Raw genomic sequence first — 23,404 nt, forward strand, 5'->3', positions numbered from 1 at the left:
CACACATGCAGAGCTGAGTGAATAGAGCTCCACCTGCACTCCGAACAGATGGGTGCAGAAAAAGACAGGAGCCATGCTTTCTCCTTCTCTTTGCCCCTCTCTCTCTCTCTCATCCCCTTACTCATGCCTCAGTTTTCTCCTTTCTTGATTTTACATTATTTGTCCTTGTCTTCCCAAATTCCATCCTGTAGTCTGGCGCGCTGCATTTCAAAGAAAGCTGAATAAATGGCTTGAATAAGTCTGCCGTTTGTTCGATACAGAGAATGCAGAATGGCTGTGCAAAGGCGAAACTGTGTGAAGGTCATTTCTGGACATAACACATAATGGTGTTTAAATACCTGCTTGTACTTAGCCATTTATATATTATCACGTCAGGTGCATGTTGAATGCGTAGATTACATAATCACACAAAGGCCAATGCCTAAAATGAGAAAAATCGTCTTAGTGATCATACACTATGGATTAAGACATCATCTTCGGTGTCAGTGTCATGTAGATGTCACACGTTATTAATGTTGTTGTATAATCGCATGCAAAAACATGTCCAGCGACACCTGAAATGAGAGATTTGAGAATGAATGCACATGTTGTTCCTCATTGGTGCTGATATTAAACATCGACACACTGATTGCAGCGGTTGTTATCTCAAGCTCCCTTCCCCCCCATTTCTAGTCTCAGGGAGTGGGTAGAGCTCACTGAGACAGGCTGTTTGGTCTCATCTATAATGCATCTCCTGCCCCAGGACTTGATGTGTGACAAATGACCTATTTCTGCACAGACCCCCACAGGGCCTTGACCTGAGGGAGCACGCTCGGTATATCTCTGTTATGCGGATGTTGTTGGCAGTTTCATAGGTGCGAGTCTCCACCGTGTCTGTATGGGTGAAGTTGGAGGAGATGGTTGCGGAGCATGTAGGCTTATGGAAATATACACTTCGCTGATGAGGTGTGAGGGGGTTGTCATTTCCACTAGAGGATGTGTTTATTTTAGTCTGTTTATATGCGCGCCGGAGACCACGGGTCGCTGGAACTCACCTACATCTGCATCGGCCTTGGGTGACCTTGTGGAAATCGTTGTGTGCGCGTCTTCTCTGTGATTATGCAGATTGTAGACAGTCACAGCACAGGTATCAGGCATCAGGAGTCAGAGAGGTACCGAGTGGGTGGTATTGTCGTTGGCGGGCAAATGCACTGTAATGCAGATCAGAAAAACAGCATTTTCTCGATGTGTCTACTGTTAGTAATATACACAATTATGTATATTTTGGTTGATGAGTTCTTGGGAAATCATCTGAGATGGGCGAGTGGGCAGATGCGTTCAAACTCGTTAACCTTTCGATAATCTCGGGAGCGCCGAACGTTGTGCATTTTTGGGTAAGGGGTTAACAGTGAAGGCCAAGCATTCTCCAGTAATCTTGACTCAATCGGGCACTCTTGTCTCATGCCTCGCACTGCTGCCCTTCGTCCTCCTCTCTCATGCTCCCTTTCACTTTCAGTTCCTTCCTCTCGGTTCTTGTCCCGCATCTCTACCCCAGTCAGATTCTGAGTGTGGGCCCTGTCTGATATTTTACATAATTGCCTTACATAAGTAGCCAGCTCAGCTCAGAGCTTGGATGATATTAGTGGCGATGAATATTGCATGAGGAAGGCACTCGTTAAGCGTTAATAAGAGGATCGAGATGGGCCCCGCTGTCAGTCTGTCTTAACCCCGCCCACTCTGCTCTGTCAAGTCGCGACTTTCCTCAGACCGTACTGAGGGCGACCGAGTTGGGGGGGGGAAGATTGCACCATTATAGGTGCGGGTGTTGTTTTCTGCTTTGTGAGCTGAATAAAAGCAGCACTTGTGGCACAAAGAGAACAGGTCTGTTAGCTGCCTACGGCTCTACACGCACCCCGTTCACACTTAACGTGAATAAACCAGCTTAATTGCAGAGGCTCATTAGAGGTCTTCGCTGGCAGTGGGGCGACTGAATCCAGCCCGTGGGTAAGAGGGCATCTGAAGCACCTATTCACAACCCTGATTCAGAGGATCAAGCTTGGCAGTTGCTTGAAGCTCTTTCAATAATTTCACTGATGATTTTTAATGTTTAGGAGCCCCTCCAGAAGAGCCGATTAAGAGACTGATGCTTTTGTCCCCTGTAGCATTAACACATAAGAGATTCTAAGGCTCCCTTTTGCTCTTTCAAAGATCATTGATTTTAGTCACTTTTTTATGGCCATCCAAACGTGTTGTGGTGGAGGAAACAGGGAAATATACACTTGTTTCTTTTATCTAATAACTCTGTTTTAGATTTGCAAATTGTGGATTTACATTCATAGGAAGAAAGCATGTTATGATCGCGCTGAATCTACTTAGCACCAGCGCAGGAGATATGATTGTGTGAAACAGATGTGTTCCATTGCTACAGCTAGTGTTATCCCCCTTATTATGGTCTGAGGTAACGGATTAGAATGGCTCAAATGTCTGTGCTAAAGAAGATTTTTTCCTGGATTTGTATTGCCAATTGGCAGTATTTTAAAATAGCTTAATTTGTATATAAGCTATAATGTTATTCCATACTTCAAAATATGCTTGTTACAGTAATAATAATACACAATAAATACATTTATATAGTTGAATTAATACCAAGTATGCACAGTAGGCCACTATGGATAAAAATGTCAGGCAAATGCATAAAATACATGCAAATGAAAAACCAATACACGGTTCAGTTTAATGATTAATCAGTTTAATGATTACTATTTCATTATAAGTCATCTGCATCATGACCACTGTAGAATACTCTCAAAAATTTATTCCAGTGCTTTTTTCCAGTGCTTCAATATTAGTTCTACCTCTTTTACAGATGTCTTATGAATTAATATTAACATTCTAGTTGAGTACAACATTTCAGCATAATTTGGACCTCTGCTCACATACTGAAAGCGGTAGCACAGGATGTAAGAACATAAAATGAAGAGGAATCTCATTACCCAGTTATGCTGAGTGTGACGGCTCATATAATCATAGTCAATACACTGTTTGGCATTTGTTATGACAGTATATCATAAAGGGTCCTGACTCATAGGATGCTGTTACGTTGAGTTTATATGTAACTCCAGTAATATGTGCAAGCTGTAAATCGCACTAGTCAAAGTGCACCTTAAATATATACAGTGGGGTTCACTATACAGTTTGAGACCACTTGAAAATCTGAGATGCATTTCATTTAAACTTATACAATTAGAACTGTAATGGGTTTAAACCAAAGATATGTTATGGTAACACTTTAGTATAGGGAACACATATAAACTATTAACTACGCCTTTTCCCTCAATAAACTCCTAATTTACTGCTTATGAATAGTTAGTAAGTTAGTTGTTAAGTTTAAGAATGTAAAAAAAAAGGTGAATAAAGACTGAGAGGAAGAACCTGAACATCCAGAAAATATTATTTCAAGAAATGTTCAGCATTTGTACTGGCTCGTCTATTTATCTCGTGTTCTGTGAGAGCTGTGAGTGGAGGGAGAGGAGTGTTTTTGTTCAGCTCTGTGTTTTTCTGAATGTCTAATATGTTTCTTCATCTGTTTGCCTGTATTGTTTTGACCAGTGCTGTATAGCTGTGTTTTGCAGAGTGTTCAGTGTCAAACTACAAAATTATTTAAATTTGAATTTAAAAAAAAATGCTATTATTTTATATGAAAAAAATAATTATTGTCTTTTATTGACAAAATATTTTAGTTTGTCATGTATATTGTTTTAATTAAGTCAGATAAAATTTTTAGCTGTCTAATGGTAATGTTACAACGTGCCCCATCACATGTTACAATGTTGAATGTTGTCAAAAAGAGTTAGGTTGTGCCCCGCTCTCTCCTACTTTAAAGTGAATAAAACATTCTTTAGATTTTTAAAATGTTCTTCACACTAAGAAAAAAATTGTTCTTCTGAAAAGTTCTTTGAGGAACCAAAAATGGTTCTTCAATCGCTGTGAAAACTCCCATTTGGAACCTTTAATTTTAATTGTACAAGTAAAAACTATATTTGTAAGGAAATTAGAAAGTAAAAATATATTTTCGGTAGCATTATCTCAGACTTTTTGAACCATCATAATTCATCCAGCACTTTGAGGCACACCGACTCTGTTCTGTGATACTTTTCTGTGAAATTTTAAATAATAACCAAAGCTTGATTAGATTAAATGTGCTTGTTTATCCAGTTTCAAAAGTAACAACTCGCAAAATGAAAGCGGGATTTGGACATGTTTGTTGGCTTTCTCTTTAGCACTTCAGCACATTCATGATAAGGTGTGATAAGAATGCTTACAAGATTAGTCAGTCATAATAATAAACATCCATAATTAATAAAGAATAATTCACATGTCCGCAATCTCCCATCATTTTGTCTTCATTTTCTTTTACCACATATAACTTACTAAAGTTCATGCATTGCAAATGACACAGCGGCTTTCATGTAGTGGAGCGTTTTTGCGTTTCAGAGGCTGATGTGATTTTGCTGGGCTTTTAGGGGAGAGTCTGCTGAGTCTGATTGGATTAGAGCAGTGAGAGATGGGCGCTCTGGGCCTGTGCTCCCACCGTTTAGTGGGCTCTGAGCCCCAGGGTAACACTCTCAGCCCCTCTGGGTGCCAAGGGCTTGTATGAGCAGAAGGGTGGGTGTAGCAGTTGGGTTGGTATGGCGGTTCCTAGAGCCTCTTCGCATAGTTCTGGGCCATTTTTGAGTAATGGATATTGGCCTAATTTGGCCCCGCATGCATTATTTGGCATTTTCTCCCCCTCACTTTGTTTTTCCTCTTCTGCCTTTCTGTGTTTTCTCCGGGCTATTATTAGAGCAGACAGGCTGGTGGGAGGAAGAATCTGACTTAGACATTTCTTGTCATCTTTTTACTTATTGATTCTCTTCAACTTGCCATGCGCAGCATGCATGTGTTGGCACGCACACATTATAGCGTGAGGTGCAACAAACACATGCATAAACATGGAAGATATTTCTCAGTTCCTCGCCTATACATTTGCTCATATGACGGTGGCTGTGGGTGGGAGTGAAGGCCTCATGTCTGCTAGGGAGCATGTTTTACACCCAATCTTGTTAAATATAGAGATTCTGTTATTAATCTTTTATCTCGACTCGTCTGCGTTGGTATCCAGGGAGAAAACCTTAAATACACAAAGCACTAGAATGCCCTCTTTCCCTTGCTTTTCCATCTCTTCCACTTGCACAAGCATTCAGGCTCTCTCTCATAACACATAAATGAGCACATCTAGATGCAGCTTGCACTAAAGAAAGCAAAGCAAAGCCCCTGTCTAACATGTCAGTGTACTTATCTTTAATTACACTTAAATGCATTCGCACGCTTTTGCATTCAACGTATGCGCCACTGACTGACTCCAGACTTAATGGAATTCGGGTTCCTTTAAAAATGTTTCGGGCCTAAGAACAATTGTGTTTGAGGATTTGAGAGAGAAAAACTCCACAACACTGCACATAATCCATCCATTTTCTATTTATTAAAAGAACAGTCATATTTCTTAAATGTCAGATCGCTCGCTACCCCCGCCCGTGTCTGATTTATCATCCATTCCAAACCACCTCATCTTTCTCGTTCCTGCCTGCCCGCGTTCGGTCTTCAGTATTCTTTTCCTTTCTCTTTCCCTTCCCGCTTTCCTCTCGCCCTACTGTAATGGGAGACTTGCAATCAATAGCGCATTAGTCTGGCCGGAAACTCTGCTGGAATTAAATATGAATGACTGAGATTGCAGCTCTACCTGCCACTGAGAGCGCAGGATGAGGCCTCGGAGGGGGAAGGGAGGCAGTAAATATCCCACTTATGAGACGAACCATCAGGCTGGGGTGTGTTACATGCTGCCGAGGTTTTATTCGAAAAATGCTGCCGAGTCTTTATCATGTATAAGTCGAGAAAAACAGTGACATGCTCCAGATTTTAGAGTGCACTGAGCGCTTTTTATATATATATATATATGGCTTTGTGTTGCTGTTTTGAGTGACCCTGGTAGAAAGTCATTTAAGTAGATTGGTCGGCGCAGGGTGCTCAGTAAATTGAAAAATTGAACACTGTGTGGATTTGATCATTTTTATAGCTTACTGCATCAATAATGCAAATATGTGCTGAAGTAACATGTTGTTTGATTTACTTTGGAGCTACATTTCATCTTAGCAGAGATGAGGCTGTTTGTGACAGATGGACTGATATTGTTCCCTTCCCCATCCCACGAGTGAACCCCTCCCTCTCCTACTTCTTGACAGATGCAGAGGGAGGAACAGGGCCCACTTCTCTTTCTTCTCATTGATTTGGCTGCTTGAACTCGCGTGGATGGCGAGCAGGGCTGTGGGGGTTGGTGTTTCTTGCAGGTCAGGGGGGAAAAATCAGAGTCATGCAAATCAGAGTAATGCTTAGTGGTTTAATGCTTATTGTCTTACAGTCAAAGAGTTACACACAAAAGCTTTCTAAAACACAATGTCTTGAAATGAAGGCAAGAGAAGGCACTTATGGTGGCTTAATTGCGAAGGAACCCATTACCTAAATACTTGCATCAGCCTGTCACACGTACAATGCATTGTGTTTATTTTTTTTATTTTATTTATTTATTAATTTAAGCATTTCAGGCTCTATTTTATAAATCATACATGTCATATTTTTTTACATAATCTGTTAAACTGATATATATTAAATACATTTTTTAACGAGTTTAATAAGTTTTAAAAACTTTTTTTTTTAATATTTTTCTTTTATGTACTGGAAATTTAAAGTTTATGAATAACTAAATCAGTATTTGGCCCCAAACTAGCTACCCATTCTGGCTAAGTACTATTTTCCTCCTTTATTTTTAATTTAAGTAATATTTCATTCAGTTTTGATGTGTATTGAATCTTTATTTTTGACAACAGTTAAAAAAAAAATCCAAATTTAATATAAAATAAAAGAGCACATATATTTATTTATTTATAGATTATCCTTTTCATTAAACCTCAAAAATGTTACAATACTACTACTTATAAACTTATAAATTATAAAATTAACACTCACCAAGTGCCGAATGTGAGTAAAAATCAGTCTTGGCTAGTATATGAAATCAGCAGTTGGTGGGTAATGTTTTTATGAATTCTAACAAAGCAAAATTGTGAGAACATGAACGTGAACAAACGGGAATGACCCATCAGGACTAAAGTTTAAGCCTTGCTAATTTAAATATTCAAGTACAAGAAGACATGAACGGGAACTCAATTTGTTACTCACGTACTGCGTGGGAAGTTTACTGTGCTTAAACACCCGAAGTGTGTGCCCAGAAATCCTCGTCTCAGACCGCGCACAAATACTGAATCGAGTTCTCTTTCACGTCTTCTTGAACAGACATAATTAAACAAAATTATGTCAAAATGTCTTTGCAAGTATCCTTGTAAACATAGTCAAATTTTAATAGAATTTAGACAGTTGTGAAATTAATTGTGTGTATCAGTATATTGGATCTGTGCATTAGCTCTTTAAGTGACAGCAGCCTAAAATTCCTGCTTCTGGCTGTGTTTTTAATGTTAATCAAACAAAAGACAAAGAACAATCACACATTGCTCTTGACTAAATAACTTTTATAGCTTTAATAAGGATCAATCTATGTTTCATGTCTGGTAAAAAAATATTTATGGCTGGTAAATTTTCTTAAGTCACCGGTCATTGGCAGTTGTGGCAAAAAGTGTTACATCTATGAATATGTATGTCTGATTCTAGATATTACAGAAATAAATGTTTAAAAATATAATACAATAAAAAACAGAAATATTTTAGAGTTAATTAAATCAAAAAAAAAAAAAAAAGTTAACTGCATATTCAGTAACCAAACACTGAATATATTTAATACCTAAGCGGAACTCCAACTGGTGTCCAACTGGTTATCATCATTCTAAACCCCACATTTAACCCCGGGGAACATTTCACACTTGTAATATAGAAGCAGGGTTAGCACCGCCTTGGGCTATTAACCCCGCATTGCTGTGCTAAACTTCTGAAATTATGTGGTATAGAATGTTATGGCTAGATGCTAATCAGTGACAGCCAATCGCGTACCTCATATTCACGTTCTTTGTACAGTCACATAAACAGTGCAATGTAGTTTCAGCATTTGAGGGAGAAAATGTCAATGGTGTCAAAAAACATGACAATTGAAGTAAAGATGAGACCATTTCATTCTTACCTTTATAGTCCAAAAAAGTCGATTCAGAATAAACACGATAGTATATTTGGCAATATATAATTTGATAATGCGTAATGCTCCTTTATGTAAACATATCATGTGCCGCATTCATCCAATCAGTGACACTGACACAGCAAATATGCAAATAAGGACATTAACCTGGGGTTTAGGATAGTACATTGTAATATGTCAGCTTATGAATATCCAGGATTAATTGTTAACCCTGGGTATAGCATGAGCAGTGTGAAACGTGAATGAAGATAACCCAGGATTCCTTTTACTCAAGTTTTAGAATGACCCAGGGTTAACTATTTCAAGTGTGAAAAGCCCTATGGTCTACACAGACAATGTTTTGAAAAATAACATTGTTTAGTAAATAAATAAATCTATATAAACCCCATTTATTTTGTCTTAGAAGCTATTGGATATAGGCTTTATCCAATTTCTGGAGCTTGCACAAAACTCAAGCTCTGCCACCTATTAGTACACATCCAACGTTTGAATATTGTCTTTTCTGCTGTGAAGCTACAAAATTCAGAGAATACAGAAGAATCAGAATTTAATAGGCAAGGGCAGGGATCCACAGAAATCTGAATCAGAAATTAATTTACTGCAAAAATGATTAAAAGTTGTACAAGTTAAATGCAGGAATGTGTGACTGCAGTGGACATACCAAAAACATTATCAGTCATGGTTTATCACTAATCAGCTCTTAAGAAGAGTGTGACAGTAGAAGGCAAAATGGCAGTATGGATTTCACTATCTCTGAGTAATTGGCAAGATTTTAACAGATTCGGGAGTCATTAGCCCAACCTCCCACTGCCCCTGGCCCATCAGCGACAGGACAAATTCCATTAAGTGACCAACAGCTGCCCCGTGACAGATGCGGGCCAGTGCCGCTCCTCTTCGCCTTTCCCTTGGGGGCTCAGGAGGTGCTGTGGGGGGAAGGCATAAGCAAATATGGCTCGGAGGATGCAACGTGTCAAAGCTTTCAGAGAAACACAATCAAATGAGCATCTGCCCCCTCTTCGCGCATGAGCCGGCATCACCGCTTACTGCTGCAGACCTTAAGAAGCAAACCATGATCTTACTGCAGACTTAGTGACTCATTCTGAAATCATTCGCTTCAAAAATAAGTGTACTGAATATGTCAAACATTTCTTTTGATGTCCTGATCTCAGAACGTCTACGAGAACTCTGCAGTTGTCATATTATCCTGTCCTTCGCCGCAGTAGTGGGTGACAATGCAAAAGCAGGTCACTGGTCTGATACAGTGAAGGACATTAAGGAAAAACTATGCTAATTCAAATAATACGATGCAACTGTAAGTGTATACTAGGCTTATTAACTTTTTTTGCTTCCCTTTAATCATGCTGTAATGAAATACCCTTATTTTAATGTGTTGACTAACATACATATTCACATGTAAAGTACTTGATTACAATTTTAACTGTAGTGTGTTCTTTTAATAACATTTAAAGTTAATATATTTTAAATGCAGTAAATTGCAACTTCATTATTACAAATATTTAATAATTTTCAATGGAAATTACATTAAAGTACATTTTAGTTTACCATAAATGCTTATGTAAGTAATTATGAAATTACATATAAAAATGCACTTAACTCCTAGTTAAGTGTGTGAAAAAACAATCTAAAGTTCAACTAATTGCATTTAATATAAATTTAAACTATACATTTTCTACTATTTAAACTACATTTTAATTTCATTGTAAATAACATGCAGTTGAGTGTCTAAAAATATTTCATTCAGTTCACACTTAAAGGGTTAGTTCATCCAAAAGTGAAAATTATGTCATTAATTACTCGCGCTCATGTTGTTCCATACATGCAAGACTTTCATTCATCTTTGAAACACAAATGAAGATCTTTTAATGAAATCTGAGAGATTTCTGTCCCTCCATTGACAGTCTACGCAACTACCACTTTGATGTTTCAGAAAGTTCATAAAGAGATTGTAAAACAAATCCATATGAATTGAGCAGTTTAGTCAAAATTTTCTGAAGAGACTCCATCACTTTATATGATGATAAGATTTGATTTAGGCTTTTTTCACATACAAACATTCATCAACACACACATCAGTTATGGTAAACAGAAGCTCAAGTATGCTTGATTGATGTGTGAGAACTTATGAGGTTCATACTTTTGTTACACAGCATGTTTGATCTTCTGCAAGAATCAATGAGCTTCATTCTCATGTGTTGAAGGGTTAGTTCACCCAAAAATGAAATTTCTGTCATTAATTACTCACCCTCATGTCGTTCCACATTCGTGGAACCTTCGTTCATTTTCGGAAGACTAAAAAAGGCATCAACAATATGCTTTCATTCAAATTCCTCTTTAGCTTTTTTTGTGTTTACTCTTTTTTGGCTTATGAGTCACACTCAAAATATGAGTGTAGGGAGGCGTATAGAGTTTGCAACCATAACTGTTCAAAAACATTAAAAAAAAAAGTACTGTTGACCTGTATTTCCTACAGACTGGGGTGTCAAACAATTAAAAAAAATAACGACTTGATTCAACAATTTTGTCTCTCCCCTGTCAGTCTCCTATGCTGTTTACGTTCTATAGACAGTGCAGCGCTTCTGTGTTCTACGTCAAAATGCCGGCTCATTATTGGCCGGCTCCTGCGTTAGCATCGCACACGTGTCGCGCTGCTCACGTGAACAACGTCGGCCAATAATGAGTCAGGGTATTAAGCTTCACATTTGAGCTTCCACAAGTACGAATGAGGTTCATTCTTGTGTGTTACGCAGAACATTTGAGCTTTTGCAAGTACCAATGAGGTTCATTCATGTTACGAAGCACGTTTGAGCTTTTGCAAGAACCAATGAGGTTCATTCTTGTGTGTTACGCAGCACATTTGATCTTCCGCAAGAACCAATGAGGTTCATTCATGTTACGAAGCACGTTTGATCTTCTGCAAGAACCAGTGAGGTTCATTTCTTGTTACGAAGCACGTTTGATCTTCTGCAAGAACCAATGAGGTTCATTCTCATGTGTTATGCAGCACGTTTGATCTTCTGCAAGAACCAATGAGGTTCATTCTCACGTTACGCAGCACGTTTGAGCTTTCGCAAGAACCAATGAGGTTCATTCTCGTGTGTTATGCAGCACGTTTGAGCTTTTGCAAGAACCAATGAGGTTCATTCTCGTATTACGCAGCACATTTGAGCTTTCACAAGAACCAATGAGGTTCATTCTCATGTTACGCAGCACGTTTGAGCTTCCACAAGAACCGATGAGGTTCATTCTCATGTGTTACGCAGCACGTTTGAGCTTTTGCAAGAACCAGTGAGGTTCATTCTCATGTTACGCAGCAAGTTTGAGCTTCCGCAAGAACCAGTGAGGTTCATTCTCGTGTGTTACGCAGCACGTTTGAGCTTTTGCAAGAACCAATGAGGTTCATTCTCATGTGTTATGAAGCACGTTTGATCTTCTGCAAGAACCAATGAGGTTCATTCTCACGTTATGCAGCACGTTTGAGCTTTCGCAAGAACCAATGAGTTTCATTCTTGTGTGTTACGCAGCACGTTTGAGCTTTTGCAAGAACCATTGAGGTTCATTCTCATGTGTTACACAGCATGTTTGATCTTTCGCAAGAACCAATGAGGTTCATTCGTGTTACGAAGCACGTTTGGTCTTCTGCAAGAACCAATGAGGTTCATTCGTGTTACGAAGCACGTTTGATCTTCTGCAAGAACCAATGAGGTTCATTCTCACGTTATGCAGCACGTTTGAGCTTTCGCAAGAACCAATGAGTTTCATTCTTGTGTGTTACGCAGCACGTTTGAGCTTTTGCAAGAACCATTGAGGTTCATTCTCATGTGTTACACAGCATGTTTGATCTTTCGCAAGAACCAATGAGGTTCATTCGTGTTACGAAGCACGTTTGGTCTTCTGCAAGAACCAATGAGGTTCATTCGTGTTACGAAGCACGTTTGATCTTCTGCAAGAACCAATGAGGTTTATTCTCGTGTGTTATGCAGCACGTTTGATCTTTTACAAGAACCACTGAGGTTCATTCTCGTATTACGCAGCACATTTGAGCTTTCGCAAGAACCAATGAGGTTCATTCTCGTGTTACGCAGCACGTTTGAGCTTTTGCAAGAACCAATGAGGTTCATTCTCGTGTTACGCAGCAAGTTTGAGCTTTCGCAAGAACCAATGAGGTCCATTCTCGTGTTACGCAGCAAGTTTGAGCTTCCGCAAGAACCAGTGAGGTTCAATCGCGTATTATAAAGCACATTTGAGCTTTCGCAAGAACCAATGAGGTTTATTCTCGTGTTACGCAGCAAGTTTGAGCTTCCGCAAGAACCAGTGAGGTTCATTCTCGTATTACGCAGCACATTTGAGCTTTCGCAAGAACCAATGAGGTTCATTCTCATGTGTTACGCAGCACGTTTGAGCTTTTGCAAGAACCAATGAGGTTCATTCTCGTGTTACGCAGCAAGTTTGAGCTTCATCAAGAACCAATGAGGTTCATTCTTGTGTGTTACGCAGCACGTTTGAGCTTTCGCAAGAACCAATGAGGTTCATTCTCGTGTTACGCAGCACGTTTGAGCTTTCGCAAGAACCACTGAGGTTCATTCTCGTATTACGCAGCAAGTTTGAGCTTCATCAAGAACCAATGAGGTTCATTCTTGTGTGTTACGCAGCACGTTTGAGCTTTTGCAAGAACCAATGAGGTTCATTCTCGTGTTACGCAGCAAGTTTGAGCTTCATCAAGAACCAATGAGGTTCATTCTTGTGTGTTACGCAGCACGTTTGAGCTTTCGCAAGAACCAATGAGGTTCATTCTCATGTTATGCAGCACGTTTGAGCTTCCACAAGAACCAGTGAGGTTCATTCTCGTGTTACGCAGCACATTTGAGCTTTCGCAAGAACCAATCAGGTTCATTCTCGTGTTACGCAGCAAGTTTGAGCTTCATCAAGAACCAGTGAGGTTCATTCTCGTGTTACGCAGCACGTTTGAGCTTCCGCAAGAACCAATGAGGTTCATTCGTGTTATGAAGCACGTTTGATCTTCCGCAAAAACCATTGAGGTTCATTCTCGTGTTACGCAGTACGTTTGAGCTTTCGCAAGAACCAATGAGGTTAATTTCTTGTTACGAAGCACGTTTGATCTTCTGCAAGAACCAATGAGTTTCATTCTCGTGTGTTACGCAGCACGTTTGATCTTCCGCAAGAACCAGTGAGGTTCATTCTCGTGTGTTACGCAGCATGTTTGAGCTTTCGCAAGAACCAATGAGGTTCATTCTCTTGTTACGCAGCACGTTTGATCTTCCGCAAGAACCAATGAGGTCATTCATGTTACAAAGCATGTTTGATCTTCCGCAAGAACCAATGAGGTTCATTTCTTGTTACGAAGCACGTTTGATCTTCTGCAAGAACCAATGAGTTTCATTCTCGTGTGTTACGCAGCACGTTTGAGCTTTCGCAAGAACCAATGAGGTTCATTCTCGTGTTACGCAGCATGTTTGAGCTTTCGCAAGAACCAATGAGGTTCATTCTCATGTTACGCAGCAAGTTTGAGCTTCCGCAAGAACCAATGAGGTTCATTCTCGTGTGTTACGCAGCACATTTGAGCTTTCGCGAGAACCAATGAGGTTCATTCTCGTGTTACGCAGCATGTTTGAGCTTTCGCAAGAACCAATGAGGTTCATTCTCATGTTACGCAGCACATTTGAGCTTTTGCAAGAACCAGTGAGGTTCATTCTCATGTGTTACGCAGCACGTTTGAGCTTTCGCAAGAACCAATGAGGTTCATTCTCGTGTTACGCAGCATGTTTGAGCTTTCGCAAGAACCAATGAGGTTCATTCTCATGTTACGCAGCAAGTTTGAGTTTTCGCAAGAACCAATGAGGTTCATTCTCTTGTGTTACTCAGCACGTTTGAGTTTTCGCAAGAACCAATGAGGTTCATTCTCGTGTTATGCAGCACGTTTGAGCTTCCGCAAGAACCAATGAGGTTAATTCTCGTGTTACGCAGCACGTTTGATCTTCCGCAAGAACCAATGAGGTTCATTCATGTTACGAAGCACGTTTGATCTTCTGCGAGAACCAATGAGGTTTATTCTCATGTGTTACGAAGCACGTTTGATCTTCTGCAAGAACCAATGAGGTTCATTCGTGTTACGAAGCACGTTTGATCTTCTGCAAGAACCAATGAGGTTTATTCTCGTGTGTTACGCAGCACGTTTGAGCTTCCGTAAGAACCAATGAGGTTTGTTCTCACACATCAAGCAAGTACGCTTTGAGCTTCTGTTTATGTTAGCAGATCAATGTTTATATGTGAATAAAAGCCTAAATTCAATTCATTTTACTATCTCTTTATAATCTTTTTGAAGCATCTAATTGGACTGTCAACAGAGGGACAGAAATCTCTCAGATTTCATTAAAATATCTTAATTTGTGTTACAAAGATGAACGGAAGTCTTACGTGTTTGGAAGAATATGAGGGTGAGTAATTGATGACGTATTTTTCATTTTTGGGTGAACTAACCCTTTTAAGTATATTCTCACAAGTATGCTAAAGTGTACTTTTTTTTTTTTGCAAGGGTGAAGGTGACGCAATAGGGGAGAAAGGTTGTAGCGTCCCTACCCATAGCAATCCAGCACAACTAACTAACTACAACTGTCCAACAAAATGTCATGACAGGTGAAATCGAAACACTCTACCTGCACCAAAGAAAATTTGGATTGCCACTGTGGGAGTTTTTTAGATTTCAGATAAAGATGGGATGTCAGACACCCCAGTCTGTAGGAAATACAGGTCAACAGTACTTTTTTTTTTTTTTGTATGTTTTTGAACAGTTATGGTTGCAAACTCTCTCTACGCCTCCCTACACTCATATTTTGAGTGTGACTCATAAAAAAGAGTAAACACAAAATAAGCTAAAGATGAATTTGAATGAAAGCACATTGTTGATGCCTTTTTTTTCTTTTCTTTTCTTTTTAATTTTCCACATATATCGCAATAATAACATTTAGGGCTGTCACGATTCCTCAATTTTTAAAAATCCTTGATTGCAATTTGCCCTTGGCGATTAACCGACAAAATACCGGAAATGGTGCATTCCATGGATGAGAATCCATGAACCACATTATTATTGTTTTCAAAGACTGCACGATATATTAAAACCATTTAAAATCATAATATAGCTTAGTGCTATTGTGAAATCACAAAGGCTGTGATTCAGTTAAATAAATATATATGCTGCGGGTTTAAGGGTGAAGCTCGACTCTTTAATTATTTACATGTGTGCAACTCTGATATAGTGACAAAAACACTTGCGTTCTGCAGAACTTTTGTGTTTTAAATGTGAACTCTTTTTAATATTTTGCATATTGTTGGGTCTATGCAGTCCATGGTAATATTAATACATGTCATAATGAGATCTTTGTTACTTTTGTGCTATATTTTGCTATTGCTTGGGTCATCACTTGATATCCAATGTAAATTCTGCTCCCTGATGTAAAACCAGTTGAGTAGCACTGCTTCATCGCACACCGTTTTCACAGTCATTATATGCAAACATTTTTTTTTTCCCCCCTTCTGCAGGCCTTAGAGGAGCACATATCCTAAAAAGAAGGTTTACAGCTGCAAAAGTAATGTCCTGGAGCAAGGCCATAGCAAGCAAGTGGTTAAGGCTTTGAATGGAGCTGGCTGTGAGGGTGGGTCGGGGAAGGAGGCGTGCTCTGGGCACGGGCGCGTGGCAGAGAGAGCAGGTGGATGACGGGCAGCTGAAGAGTGGGGAGAGGGGGAGGGGCACGTCCATTTTGGAGGACTCTTGGGGTTCAGAGAGACCCTGGAAAAAAAGGCAGCCCCATCTGGAAGCGGGGTGGGGGCTGGGGCGTGAAAGAGATCTAGAGGGTGGCGTCTGACACTCTCTCTTTTGTTCTTCGGTAATGCAGCAGGGATGAGGGTGCTTTCCTGCCCGTGGGGGGAGGGGCAGCCAAACAATAGTGCTGGTCGAGGAACTGAAAGCCTTCGACGTGGAGAGGCAGAGGGAAAGAAAGAAAAGAAAGACATGATGGAAACAACGCCTGCCTACAGTGAATGCAATCAACTCAAAATGCAAAACTATTTTTAATTCTCCATCTGGATGTCACATGTTGCATCACTGCCAACAGAGTGCCATAGAGTTCAAGGATGCATATGTTCAGTGTACCATCTCAGCCGCAAACGCCATGGATGTATGTACTAGGTTTATATGACAGTCGCAATGCGGTAATTCTCTTAATGTAATTGCTCGAATGATGGTCCATTACATCTCCGAGCCAGTCCACTCCCATCGGTACAGGCAGCTCATCCTTCAAAACCAGCATAACACACACTTCCTAACAAATGACACGAAAATCCCCAGTAAGTCTGCGGCAGAAAAACCCCTAAAGCTTCACAACACCGATCTATATTTATTCCTTGTGATACCAAGCATCAGCTTTTAGTACTGCACGGTGTCTAAAGCCAAAGAGAGGAGAGAGATTCATTAATCTTCATTAGCCCTGGAGTACAGACTGCTGTGAGGGGAAAAGACTGCACAAAAACACATAAAGCACACAACATACATGGCAGAAGTGTCTCCTGAAACGCCCTTGTTCACTCTGAGAGCTCAACAAATCTGAAAACACACACACATGCTACCAGCGTCATTCCTTAGGTCAGTGCTGGCTTGTTGTACCTGCACCAGCAGCTCTCCTTGGTGCTGAATTAATGGGGCATGGTGCTGAGCTGAGCTATAGGGAGGAGGCAGCCTGCACTGTATGGTCATACCTCACTGACCGTGGGGGATGGGGAGAGGTTACAGCGGGGAGAAGGAGAGAGGAATGATGGCTTCACTCTAAACTGATAAATGTGTGTCCTTGGGCGAAGGAAAATGTCAATAAATGTCTCCTGGTAATCCGCTTTCGGGTGTGGGATTTGATTTATGGTAAATAAACATAGATGTCTTGCTATTCGAAGTATTATTATGAGATTTTTAGTGCTGCTGCAACTATATCCGTTCAACTAACAGTGGAAGAAGTATGAAATTTAAAGAATCCTAGCATGCAACAATGACTTTTAGTTGTCTTTGTATCAGATCTATTGTTAAACAAAAGGATACTGAACTTGTATATCTATATTATTGCAGTATTTGGTTATTTGTAAAATTATTCAGCTCATGTGAAAAGATTAATGAAGTCTGGCTATGTGATATTTTGCTTCTGGACAATGCTGCATCTAGACAATAAGGTGGAGGGTTGAGTCATTATTTCCTGGCCACCGCCTTTTCAGGCTCTCTGTCTCCAGCACTTGCGGAGTGCATCGCTCTCTGGTGGCCATACAACAATATAACAGGCCGGCATAAATGTGTGGGCCTATAGAAAAGATAAGGTGATATAACTTCAGTGATCCCCTGGGGGAAATTGAGGCACTGCTGCAATAAACATGAAACACAGGAACAAATGCAATATAGAAAAGAAGTACATAAACACAAATATTTGAAAAAAAAAAAAGAAAGAAAAAAGGCAGGAATACAAAGTACTGTAAATTGTGCAAAAGGGAAGACAAGCAGTGTGCAAAATAGTAGTAGATGCAAATGTATAGGTTGGTGTAACTCTGAATCTATGGATATGTATACATGTGCTTTGAATGAAAATTAGAGAATTATCATATGATTAATTAAAGATATGTACATGAATAAATAGCTGTGATAAATAGATTTAGATCTACATCACACTAATTGCATTATATGATTAAGTGCACCAGCAGCATTCTAATGCCTAAGGCTATTTTGTCAGGGATTATATCTCTAGATTTTACTAAAAATATTTAAGGGGAAAATCCTTGACTATGGAAATCAGTAATTCTTGCCATAAGATTACAAATCATGCTTCTTTTTTTCCCCCCCCTGCAAACTTTTTATGCTGCGCTGAAAATTCACCATGATTGTATCCAGATTAGTATATGTGAAATATTGGCAAAATATTGAAATGGTAGTGATTATACTTCATATATAATCTAAATTAATTCTGTCTGGATGAACCACGTTCCCTGATAAAAAAAAAAAAAAAAAAAAAAAAAAAAAACAGACATCAGAAACCATCACAGAAGTTCTAATGGTTATCATTACAGATGCCCTTACAAACATTACAAATCATCCACTGTTAACAATTAAAAGTTAAAACCATTACCTTTCCAGTAGCAGTATTGCCAAGTTCCATAGTTTGAAGGTTTGGCATATTGCATAAATTGTACCTATTTGACTGTAATGCATCTTTTGAAATATACATTCTACCACTGATAAAACTGTGCTAGATTATGAGTTTTAGTTAGGGGGCTTTTGAGCTCATTTATTAAAAACTTATTTATGAAAACTCATTTATTCCTTGTAACTAGTGATTTTCAAGTTGAAATTGTGTATAACAGTGACTAAAAATATGTATTTTAGGTGTGGAAGTGGAATTTGTTGAGTTTTGGGTCATTGGGTTTGTTTTGGGCTATTTTTGATTAGCGATTGGACTGGTTTTGTTACACAGACCTGGCAACCCTGTCCAGTAATGTGTTTTTTGGCCATATTCCATTAGGATTTAGTGGTTTTAATATTCCACCAATAGAAGGCAACAAATTACCAGCAGAGACCAACAGGGACCATTACACTTTCCATTAAATCCAATACAATTTCCATTATAACCATTAAAACCATTACAAATTCTGTGTGGGTTTCTGTTGTTTGTTTTTTCAGCAGACAGCATGGTTGTGTGTAAATGTTATTTGGTTTTTATAAAACAGTTCTTTAACCGAGTAATTAATCGAGTAACTTACGTTTCATAAAAAAAAAAAAAAATAAAATAAAAAAAACAGGTCAGTAGTTCGTTTCTTCTCAGTCAGACGAAGTCAAAATGTCAAGCTTTGCTTGTTAACTAGCAATACACAGACTAATCCGGTCTGGATCAGCGTGTATGAGTGGAGCGGATCGACAGAGATTTCCCTTCCCCACTCAAAGCGTTCTGTAATCAATCGATCCGCTCCAGCTCGACTCCGGGTTTTACATTTCTCCATGTGAGAAATATCCATTCTTGACTAAAACGACTAACGGTTAAAGAAACTGTTCATCGCCTCGGGCAAAATCACACAACTCTTCAACTTCATTTCAAAAGTTAAAACCAACCAGCTACTGTAGAATATAAATATTGAATTCTATATTATGTCGCCTGGCGTTCATAAAGATACTGTTAGCTGATGAACTGCCTTACTTCTTAAAAGTAAAATAATTTATTCTGATTGCTGCTATAGCATTTATATATTTATTTAATATGATGTGTTTGTTGTTTTATTAAAATGAAAAGCCTTATTAACACTTAATTAGGATAACAGATTGGCTTGTGGTGTTCTTGGTAATCTGCCAAATTAGCAGTAGCCTATTACTTTTTAAGTAGGAAAACATTCATCTCCTTGCATTATCTATTCTAGAAACGATAAACATCGCAGATCCCCAGAGATAGAGACAGGTGCGTCATTGGAAACCGGTTTGGTGAGCTCGTCCACAGCGCCATTCGCCCCCAGACCGCGAGGAGGCGCTATTATGCGCCAAAGTGACACAAGGAAGCTAATAACTCCACTCCACAATAATATTACCAAAGTACAGGGAAACTGTAAAGGAGCTCTCCCTGTTCAGATGGGATGGCAACTCTAACCAGCGAAAGGAGGGCTTTTGCGCACAAGATTAACAGGTATGTGAACTTTACCGACTGTTGAACAGTAGAGGTGTTGTGCACTAGTCGTCCCGCGCATCGGGATTCACGAGAATGGGAGAGATAAAGAGATCCGCCACGAGTTACACAGGGATGAACCTTTTGTTTAGTTCAACTCGCCGCACTTCGCAACAGTGTGACACAGCAACAAACTTCTGCTTTACCCTTTTAACAGATTAAGTACTTTGCAGTGAATACATTGTGTTTTAAAATCTTAAATGATTAGACTATGTGTGGGTGGAAAGATGATGCATTGAGCACCATGAACTGTAATGTGATGACACAGTGAAATCGGAACTACACTTTTATCTATTCAAATAGATATATCACTTGGCGTTTCGGGAGAGCGCTTAAGGCTGTCTCTTTTAAAACATTAAAGTCAGCACGAGTAATTTACACCTCGGATAGCGCAATGAAACTTGAATGAAAGTTTTTTTTATTTTTTTATTTAAAGTTATTGAAACAGTAAACTGGGGGAAGCTCATCAGTTGCTCAGTAAGACCCAATACAAAGTTGCTAATGCTAACAAAAAGGTTTTTTGTGTGTGTAATAAGGAGGGGACGATAATCCAGAAATAATTGCGTATTTCTTTCTGATTTAACTTAGGTTTTATGTAAAACTAAAAAATCTGTCAAATCAGTTTTTTGAAAAATATATTAATATATGTAATATTATAAATTGTATAGCTAATATGTAACAATTTATAATGTAAATCAATCAAAAAAGGGCGTTCTGTGTTTTCCCTTTGGTCACAGATGACATTTATGATCATAATTTATATGAGACTAGAGCAATGTAATATGTTAATATTAAACCCTTATAACATTACATGTTAAATATGGTAGTTGTTTATTATGACAGGTTTTATGGAGCTTTGACACAGACATCATCTGTCAGAGGGGCAAACCGAAATTAAATAGCTCTGATCATGTGACTGTTTACAGCAGCCATGATTGAACATTATTGATTGTCAGTTAGTGTTACTTCAGAAGAACAGGAGAAGAATTAGTTTTTACTTTTATATGAGTCTTTATGCCTGCTTATCAAGAGTTTATGGGAATCAACACACTTTTTGCTGAGGAAGCATCTCTGGAACGTGCTGGGTGGGTTCATAAAAACAGAGAAACTGAGCAGTATGTCTGTGATGGATTCATTCAGTTGTTTGTTTATTTGTTGAGCGTCATTGATGTGGTGGTTTTCATTAATTCTCATAGATTAGAGCTGATAATTTGAAAAGGAGATTAAAATCACTTCAAATCAATAAACATGTTCAAAAACATATGGGACCTAAGTGAAATCTTGCAGTGCGGATGGAAGTAGACAAGCCTGCATAGAATGTGCCCTTACAAAAAAGCATTGTACTGAGATGGTAATACCATGGTACTTTCATGTAAACCGCAGTTTTTATGATATTCATATGGTGAATATCATATGGCACAATCTCAGCCTTAATAGATGTCTTTTCTACCCAAAGGCATGAAACCTGTGCTTATGGTTCATGTAGTTATCATCTTTCTCTGTCTTCACCTCTGTGAGAGTGGACCCATTGTTTCCCTGCAGGATGTAGGAAAGGGTGGTGTGCTCCATTCCGCCCATTGCTTTTAGAGCAGACTAGTTTTCCTCTTTCCTTTGGAAGCAGGAAATAGGAAGCCATGATGTGAGGCTCTGATTTTTGTCATGAAGAAGTGTGTAGCACCTAAAGGTCACACATTAGATATGGCATGCATTTATGAACGCTCTTAATTCTCATGTAAAACAAACGGCATGTTGTTATTACTTCAGCTGGCTTGTCAGCTGTAGAGTTTGCCCTAACAGTCTTTTCCTTCATAGTCACAGCTGTATAATCTCAGGAAATGGATAGTCAGTGAAGTGGCTTGACCCCTGGGAGGAGGCCATATCCGCTCTTTGCACCACATCGGGGTTGGTTGAATGACAGGGCCTGATGCTGTAGTCGGTTGGGTTTTGTTAGCAGTGCAAAGTCTGGGTTTGTGCTTATAGAATGAAAGCGGTGGTTAAGGTTAGAAAATGTGAAAGTGTTTGCCCATGCAGTTCTCACCACCACATTGTGGTTTTCAAACCACAGTTATTACACAGTTCCTATTACAGAGTTACTGAACCGAAATGAATCATCACTGAACTGATTTCAAATGAATAATGACTGTTTACTGTTGTCTTATTTTTAGCTGTTTTACAGCAGAATTGAATTCTGTTTGCATCATTGAATCATTATTTCCCTTTTTATTCCTTCACATCAGCTTATAAATGAACACGTAAATGTGTCATTGACGAAAAAGGTTTTTAAGTGTAAAAAAACATAATGGAGATATAATTAATTTTACGTTTTATTAACTGTTAAAAATGAGATTATGTCACCAAAAAAGTCATTTGGTTTAACCAAAATTTCAGTTTTACCGAATGATACTTTTGGTTATACCGAATGACGATATATATTTTCAAACAATGCTAACAGGCTAGCTAGCAAAAGGACAATCAAACGTTTTATATTTAGTACAAGTTTTTAAAATATTACAACATTTTCCATGTTTTATAGTGGTTGTACCAAATGACCTGATGTTTCGGGACATGCGTATAAGTAAGTGAAAATATGAATTTTTCAAATAGTTAAGAGAGAGTTAGTTACTTTGCTTCATGACAATGTGGTCCTTTGCAGGTGTCTGAATGATGTCACATCCTGTCACATGATACTGACTGCATGACTTGATCTAAAATGGCCCTTTATATTGGTTACTCCGAATGACATCAATGAAATTCATTTTTTTGGACATTCTTTCTCATAACAAAGCAATGACTTCTACACATAATTTTAATACCATTTTGCACTATGTTGATATATGATTGTTGCACTATGATATATTGGCCTTTGGATGGTTAAACTGAATGACCTTTTGACACTTCAAAATCAAACCTTTAAAATACCTTTTATATGTAGCAAAATATAATTAAAACCTTTTGGATTCAATAAAAGAGATTTAGTTGAACTACCTTACATACTTTGGATGTCATATCTTTGTTTTTTATTATTTTTTTTTTTATTATTTTATTTTTATTATTATTATTATTATTATTATTACATTGACCCAAATGCTGACTTTAGTAACCTCCCTTATGATGGCGTGCTGTGTGCCATATTTGTTATTGTTCTTTTGTACATGCGGGCCAGTTCAGGACCTTAACCGACCTACACTCGAATCTGAAATTGGCCACATTTAAAGTCCCAGTAAACCGGAAGTAGCAACTGATTTTTCTTCAGTGTTGTGACGTGTTTCCAAGTGAAACAGAATATTGAATAGAGGGCAGGGTTTTGTTTTAGCGCTCCATCTCTCGTTCATAGCAGGCTAACAGTTGGAGGAGAGTGGTGAAGTGTTTTCAACCAAGCTGTCAAACTGACGTCATCAGAAAATGAAAGTCATTCTGGACTAGAAGTAAC

At 38.7% G+C, this 23,404-nt stretch overlaps 1 protein-coding gene across 3 annotated transcripts in view; it reads left to right on the top strand.

Moving 5' to 3' along the window:
- The first annotated feature begins 19,758 nt into the window (after positions 1-19,758).
- LOC127508633 (dedicator of cytokinesis protein 7-like) overlaps positions 19,759-23,404 on the top strand; it is a 57,277-nt gene continuing 53,631 nt past the window's right edge. For 2 of the 3 annotated variants that reach the window (XM_051886754.1, XM_051886755.1), the window contains exon 1: positions 19,760-19,935. In XM_051886754.1, the coding sequence (XP_051742714.1) occupies positions 19,886-19,935 (50 nt within the window). In that variant the 5' untranslated portion in view covers positions 19,760-19,885. Of the gene's footprint in view, positions 19,936-23,404 lie in introns of all 3 variants that reach the window. The other variant, XM_051886753.1, reaches the window with a different exon arrangement.

This window comes from Ctenopharyngodon idella, chromosome 3 (genome assembly GCF_019924925.1).
Source record: "Ctenopharyngodon idella isolate HZGC_01 chromosome 3, HZGC01, whole genome shotgun sequence".
Classification (NCBI taxonomy): domain Eukaryota; kingdom Metazoa; phylum Chordata; class Actinopteri; order Cypriniformes; family Xenocyprididae; genus Ctenopharyngodon; species Ctenopharyngodon idella.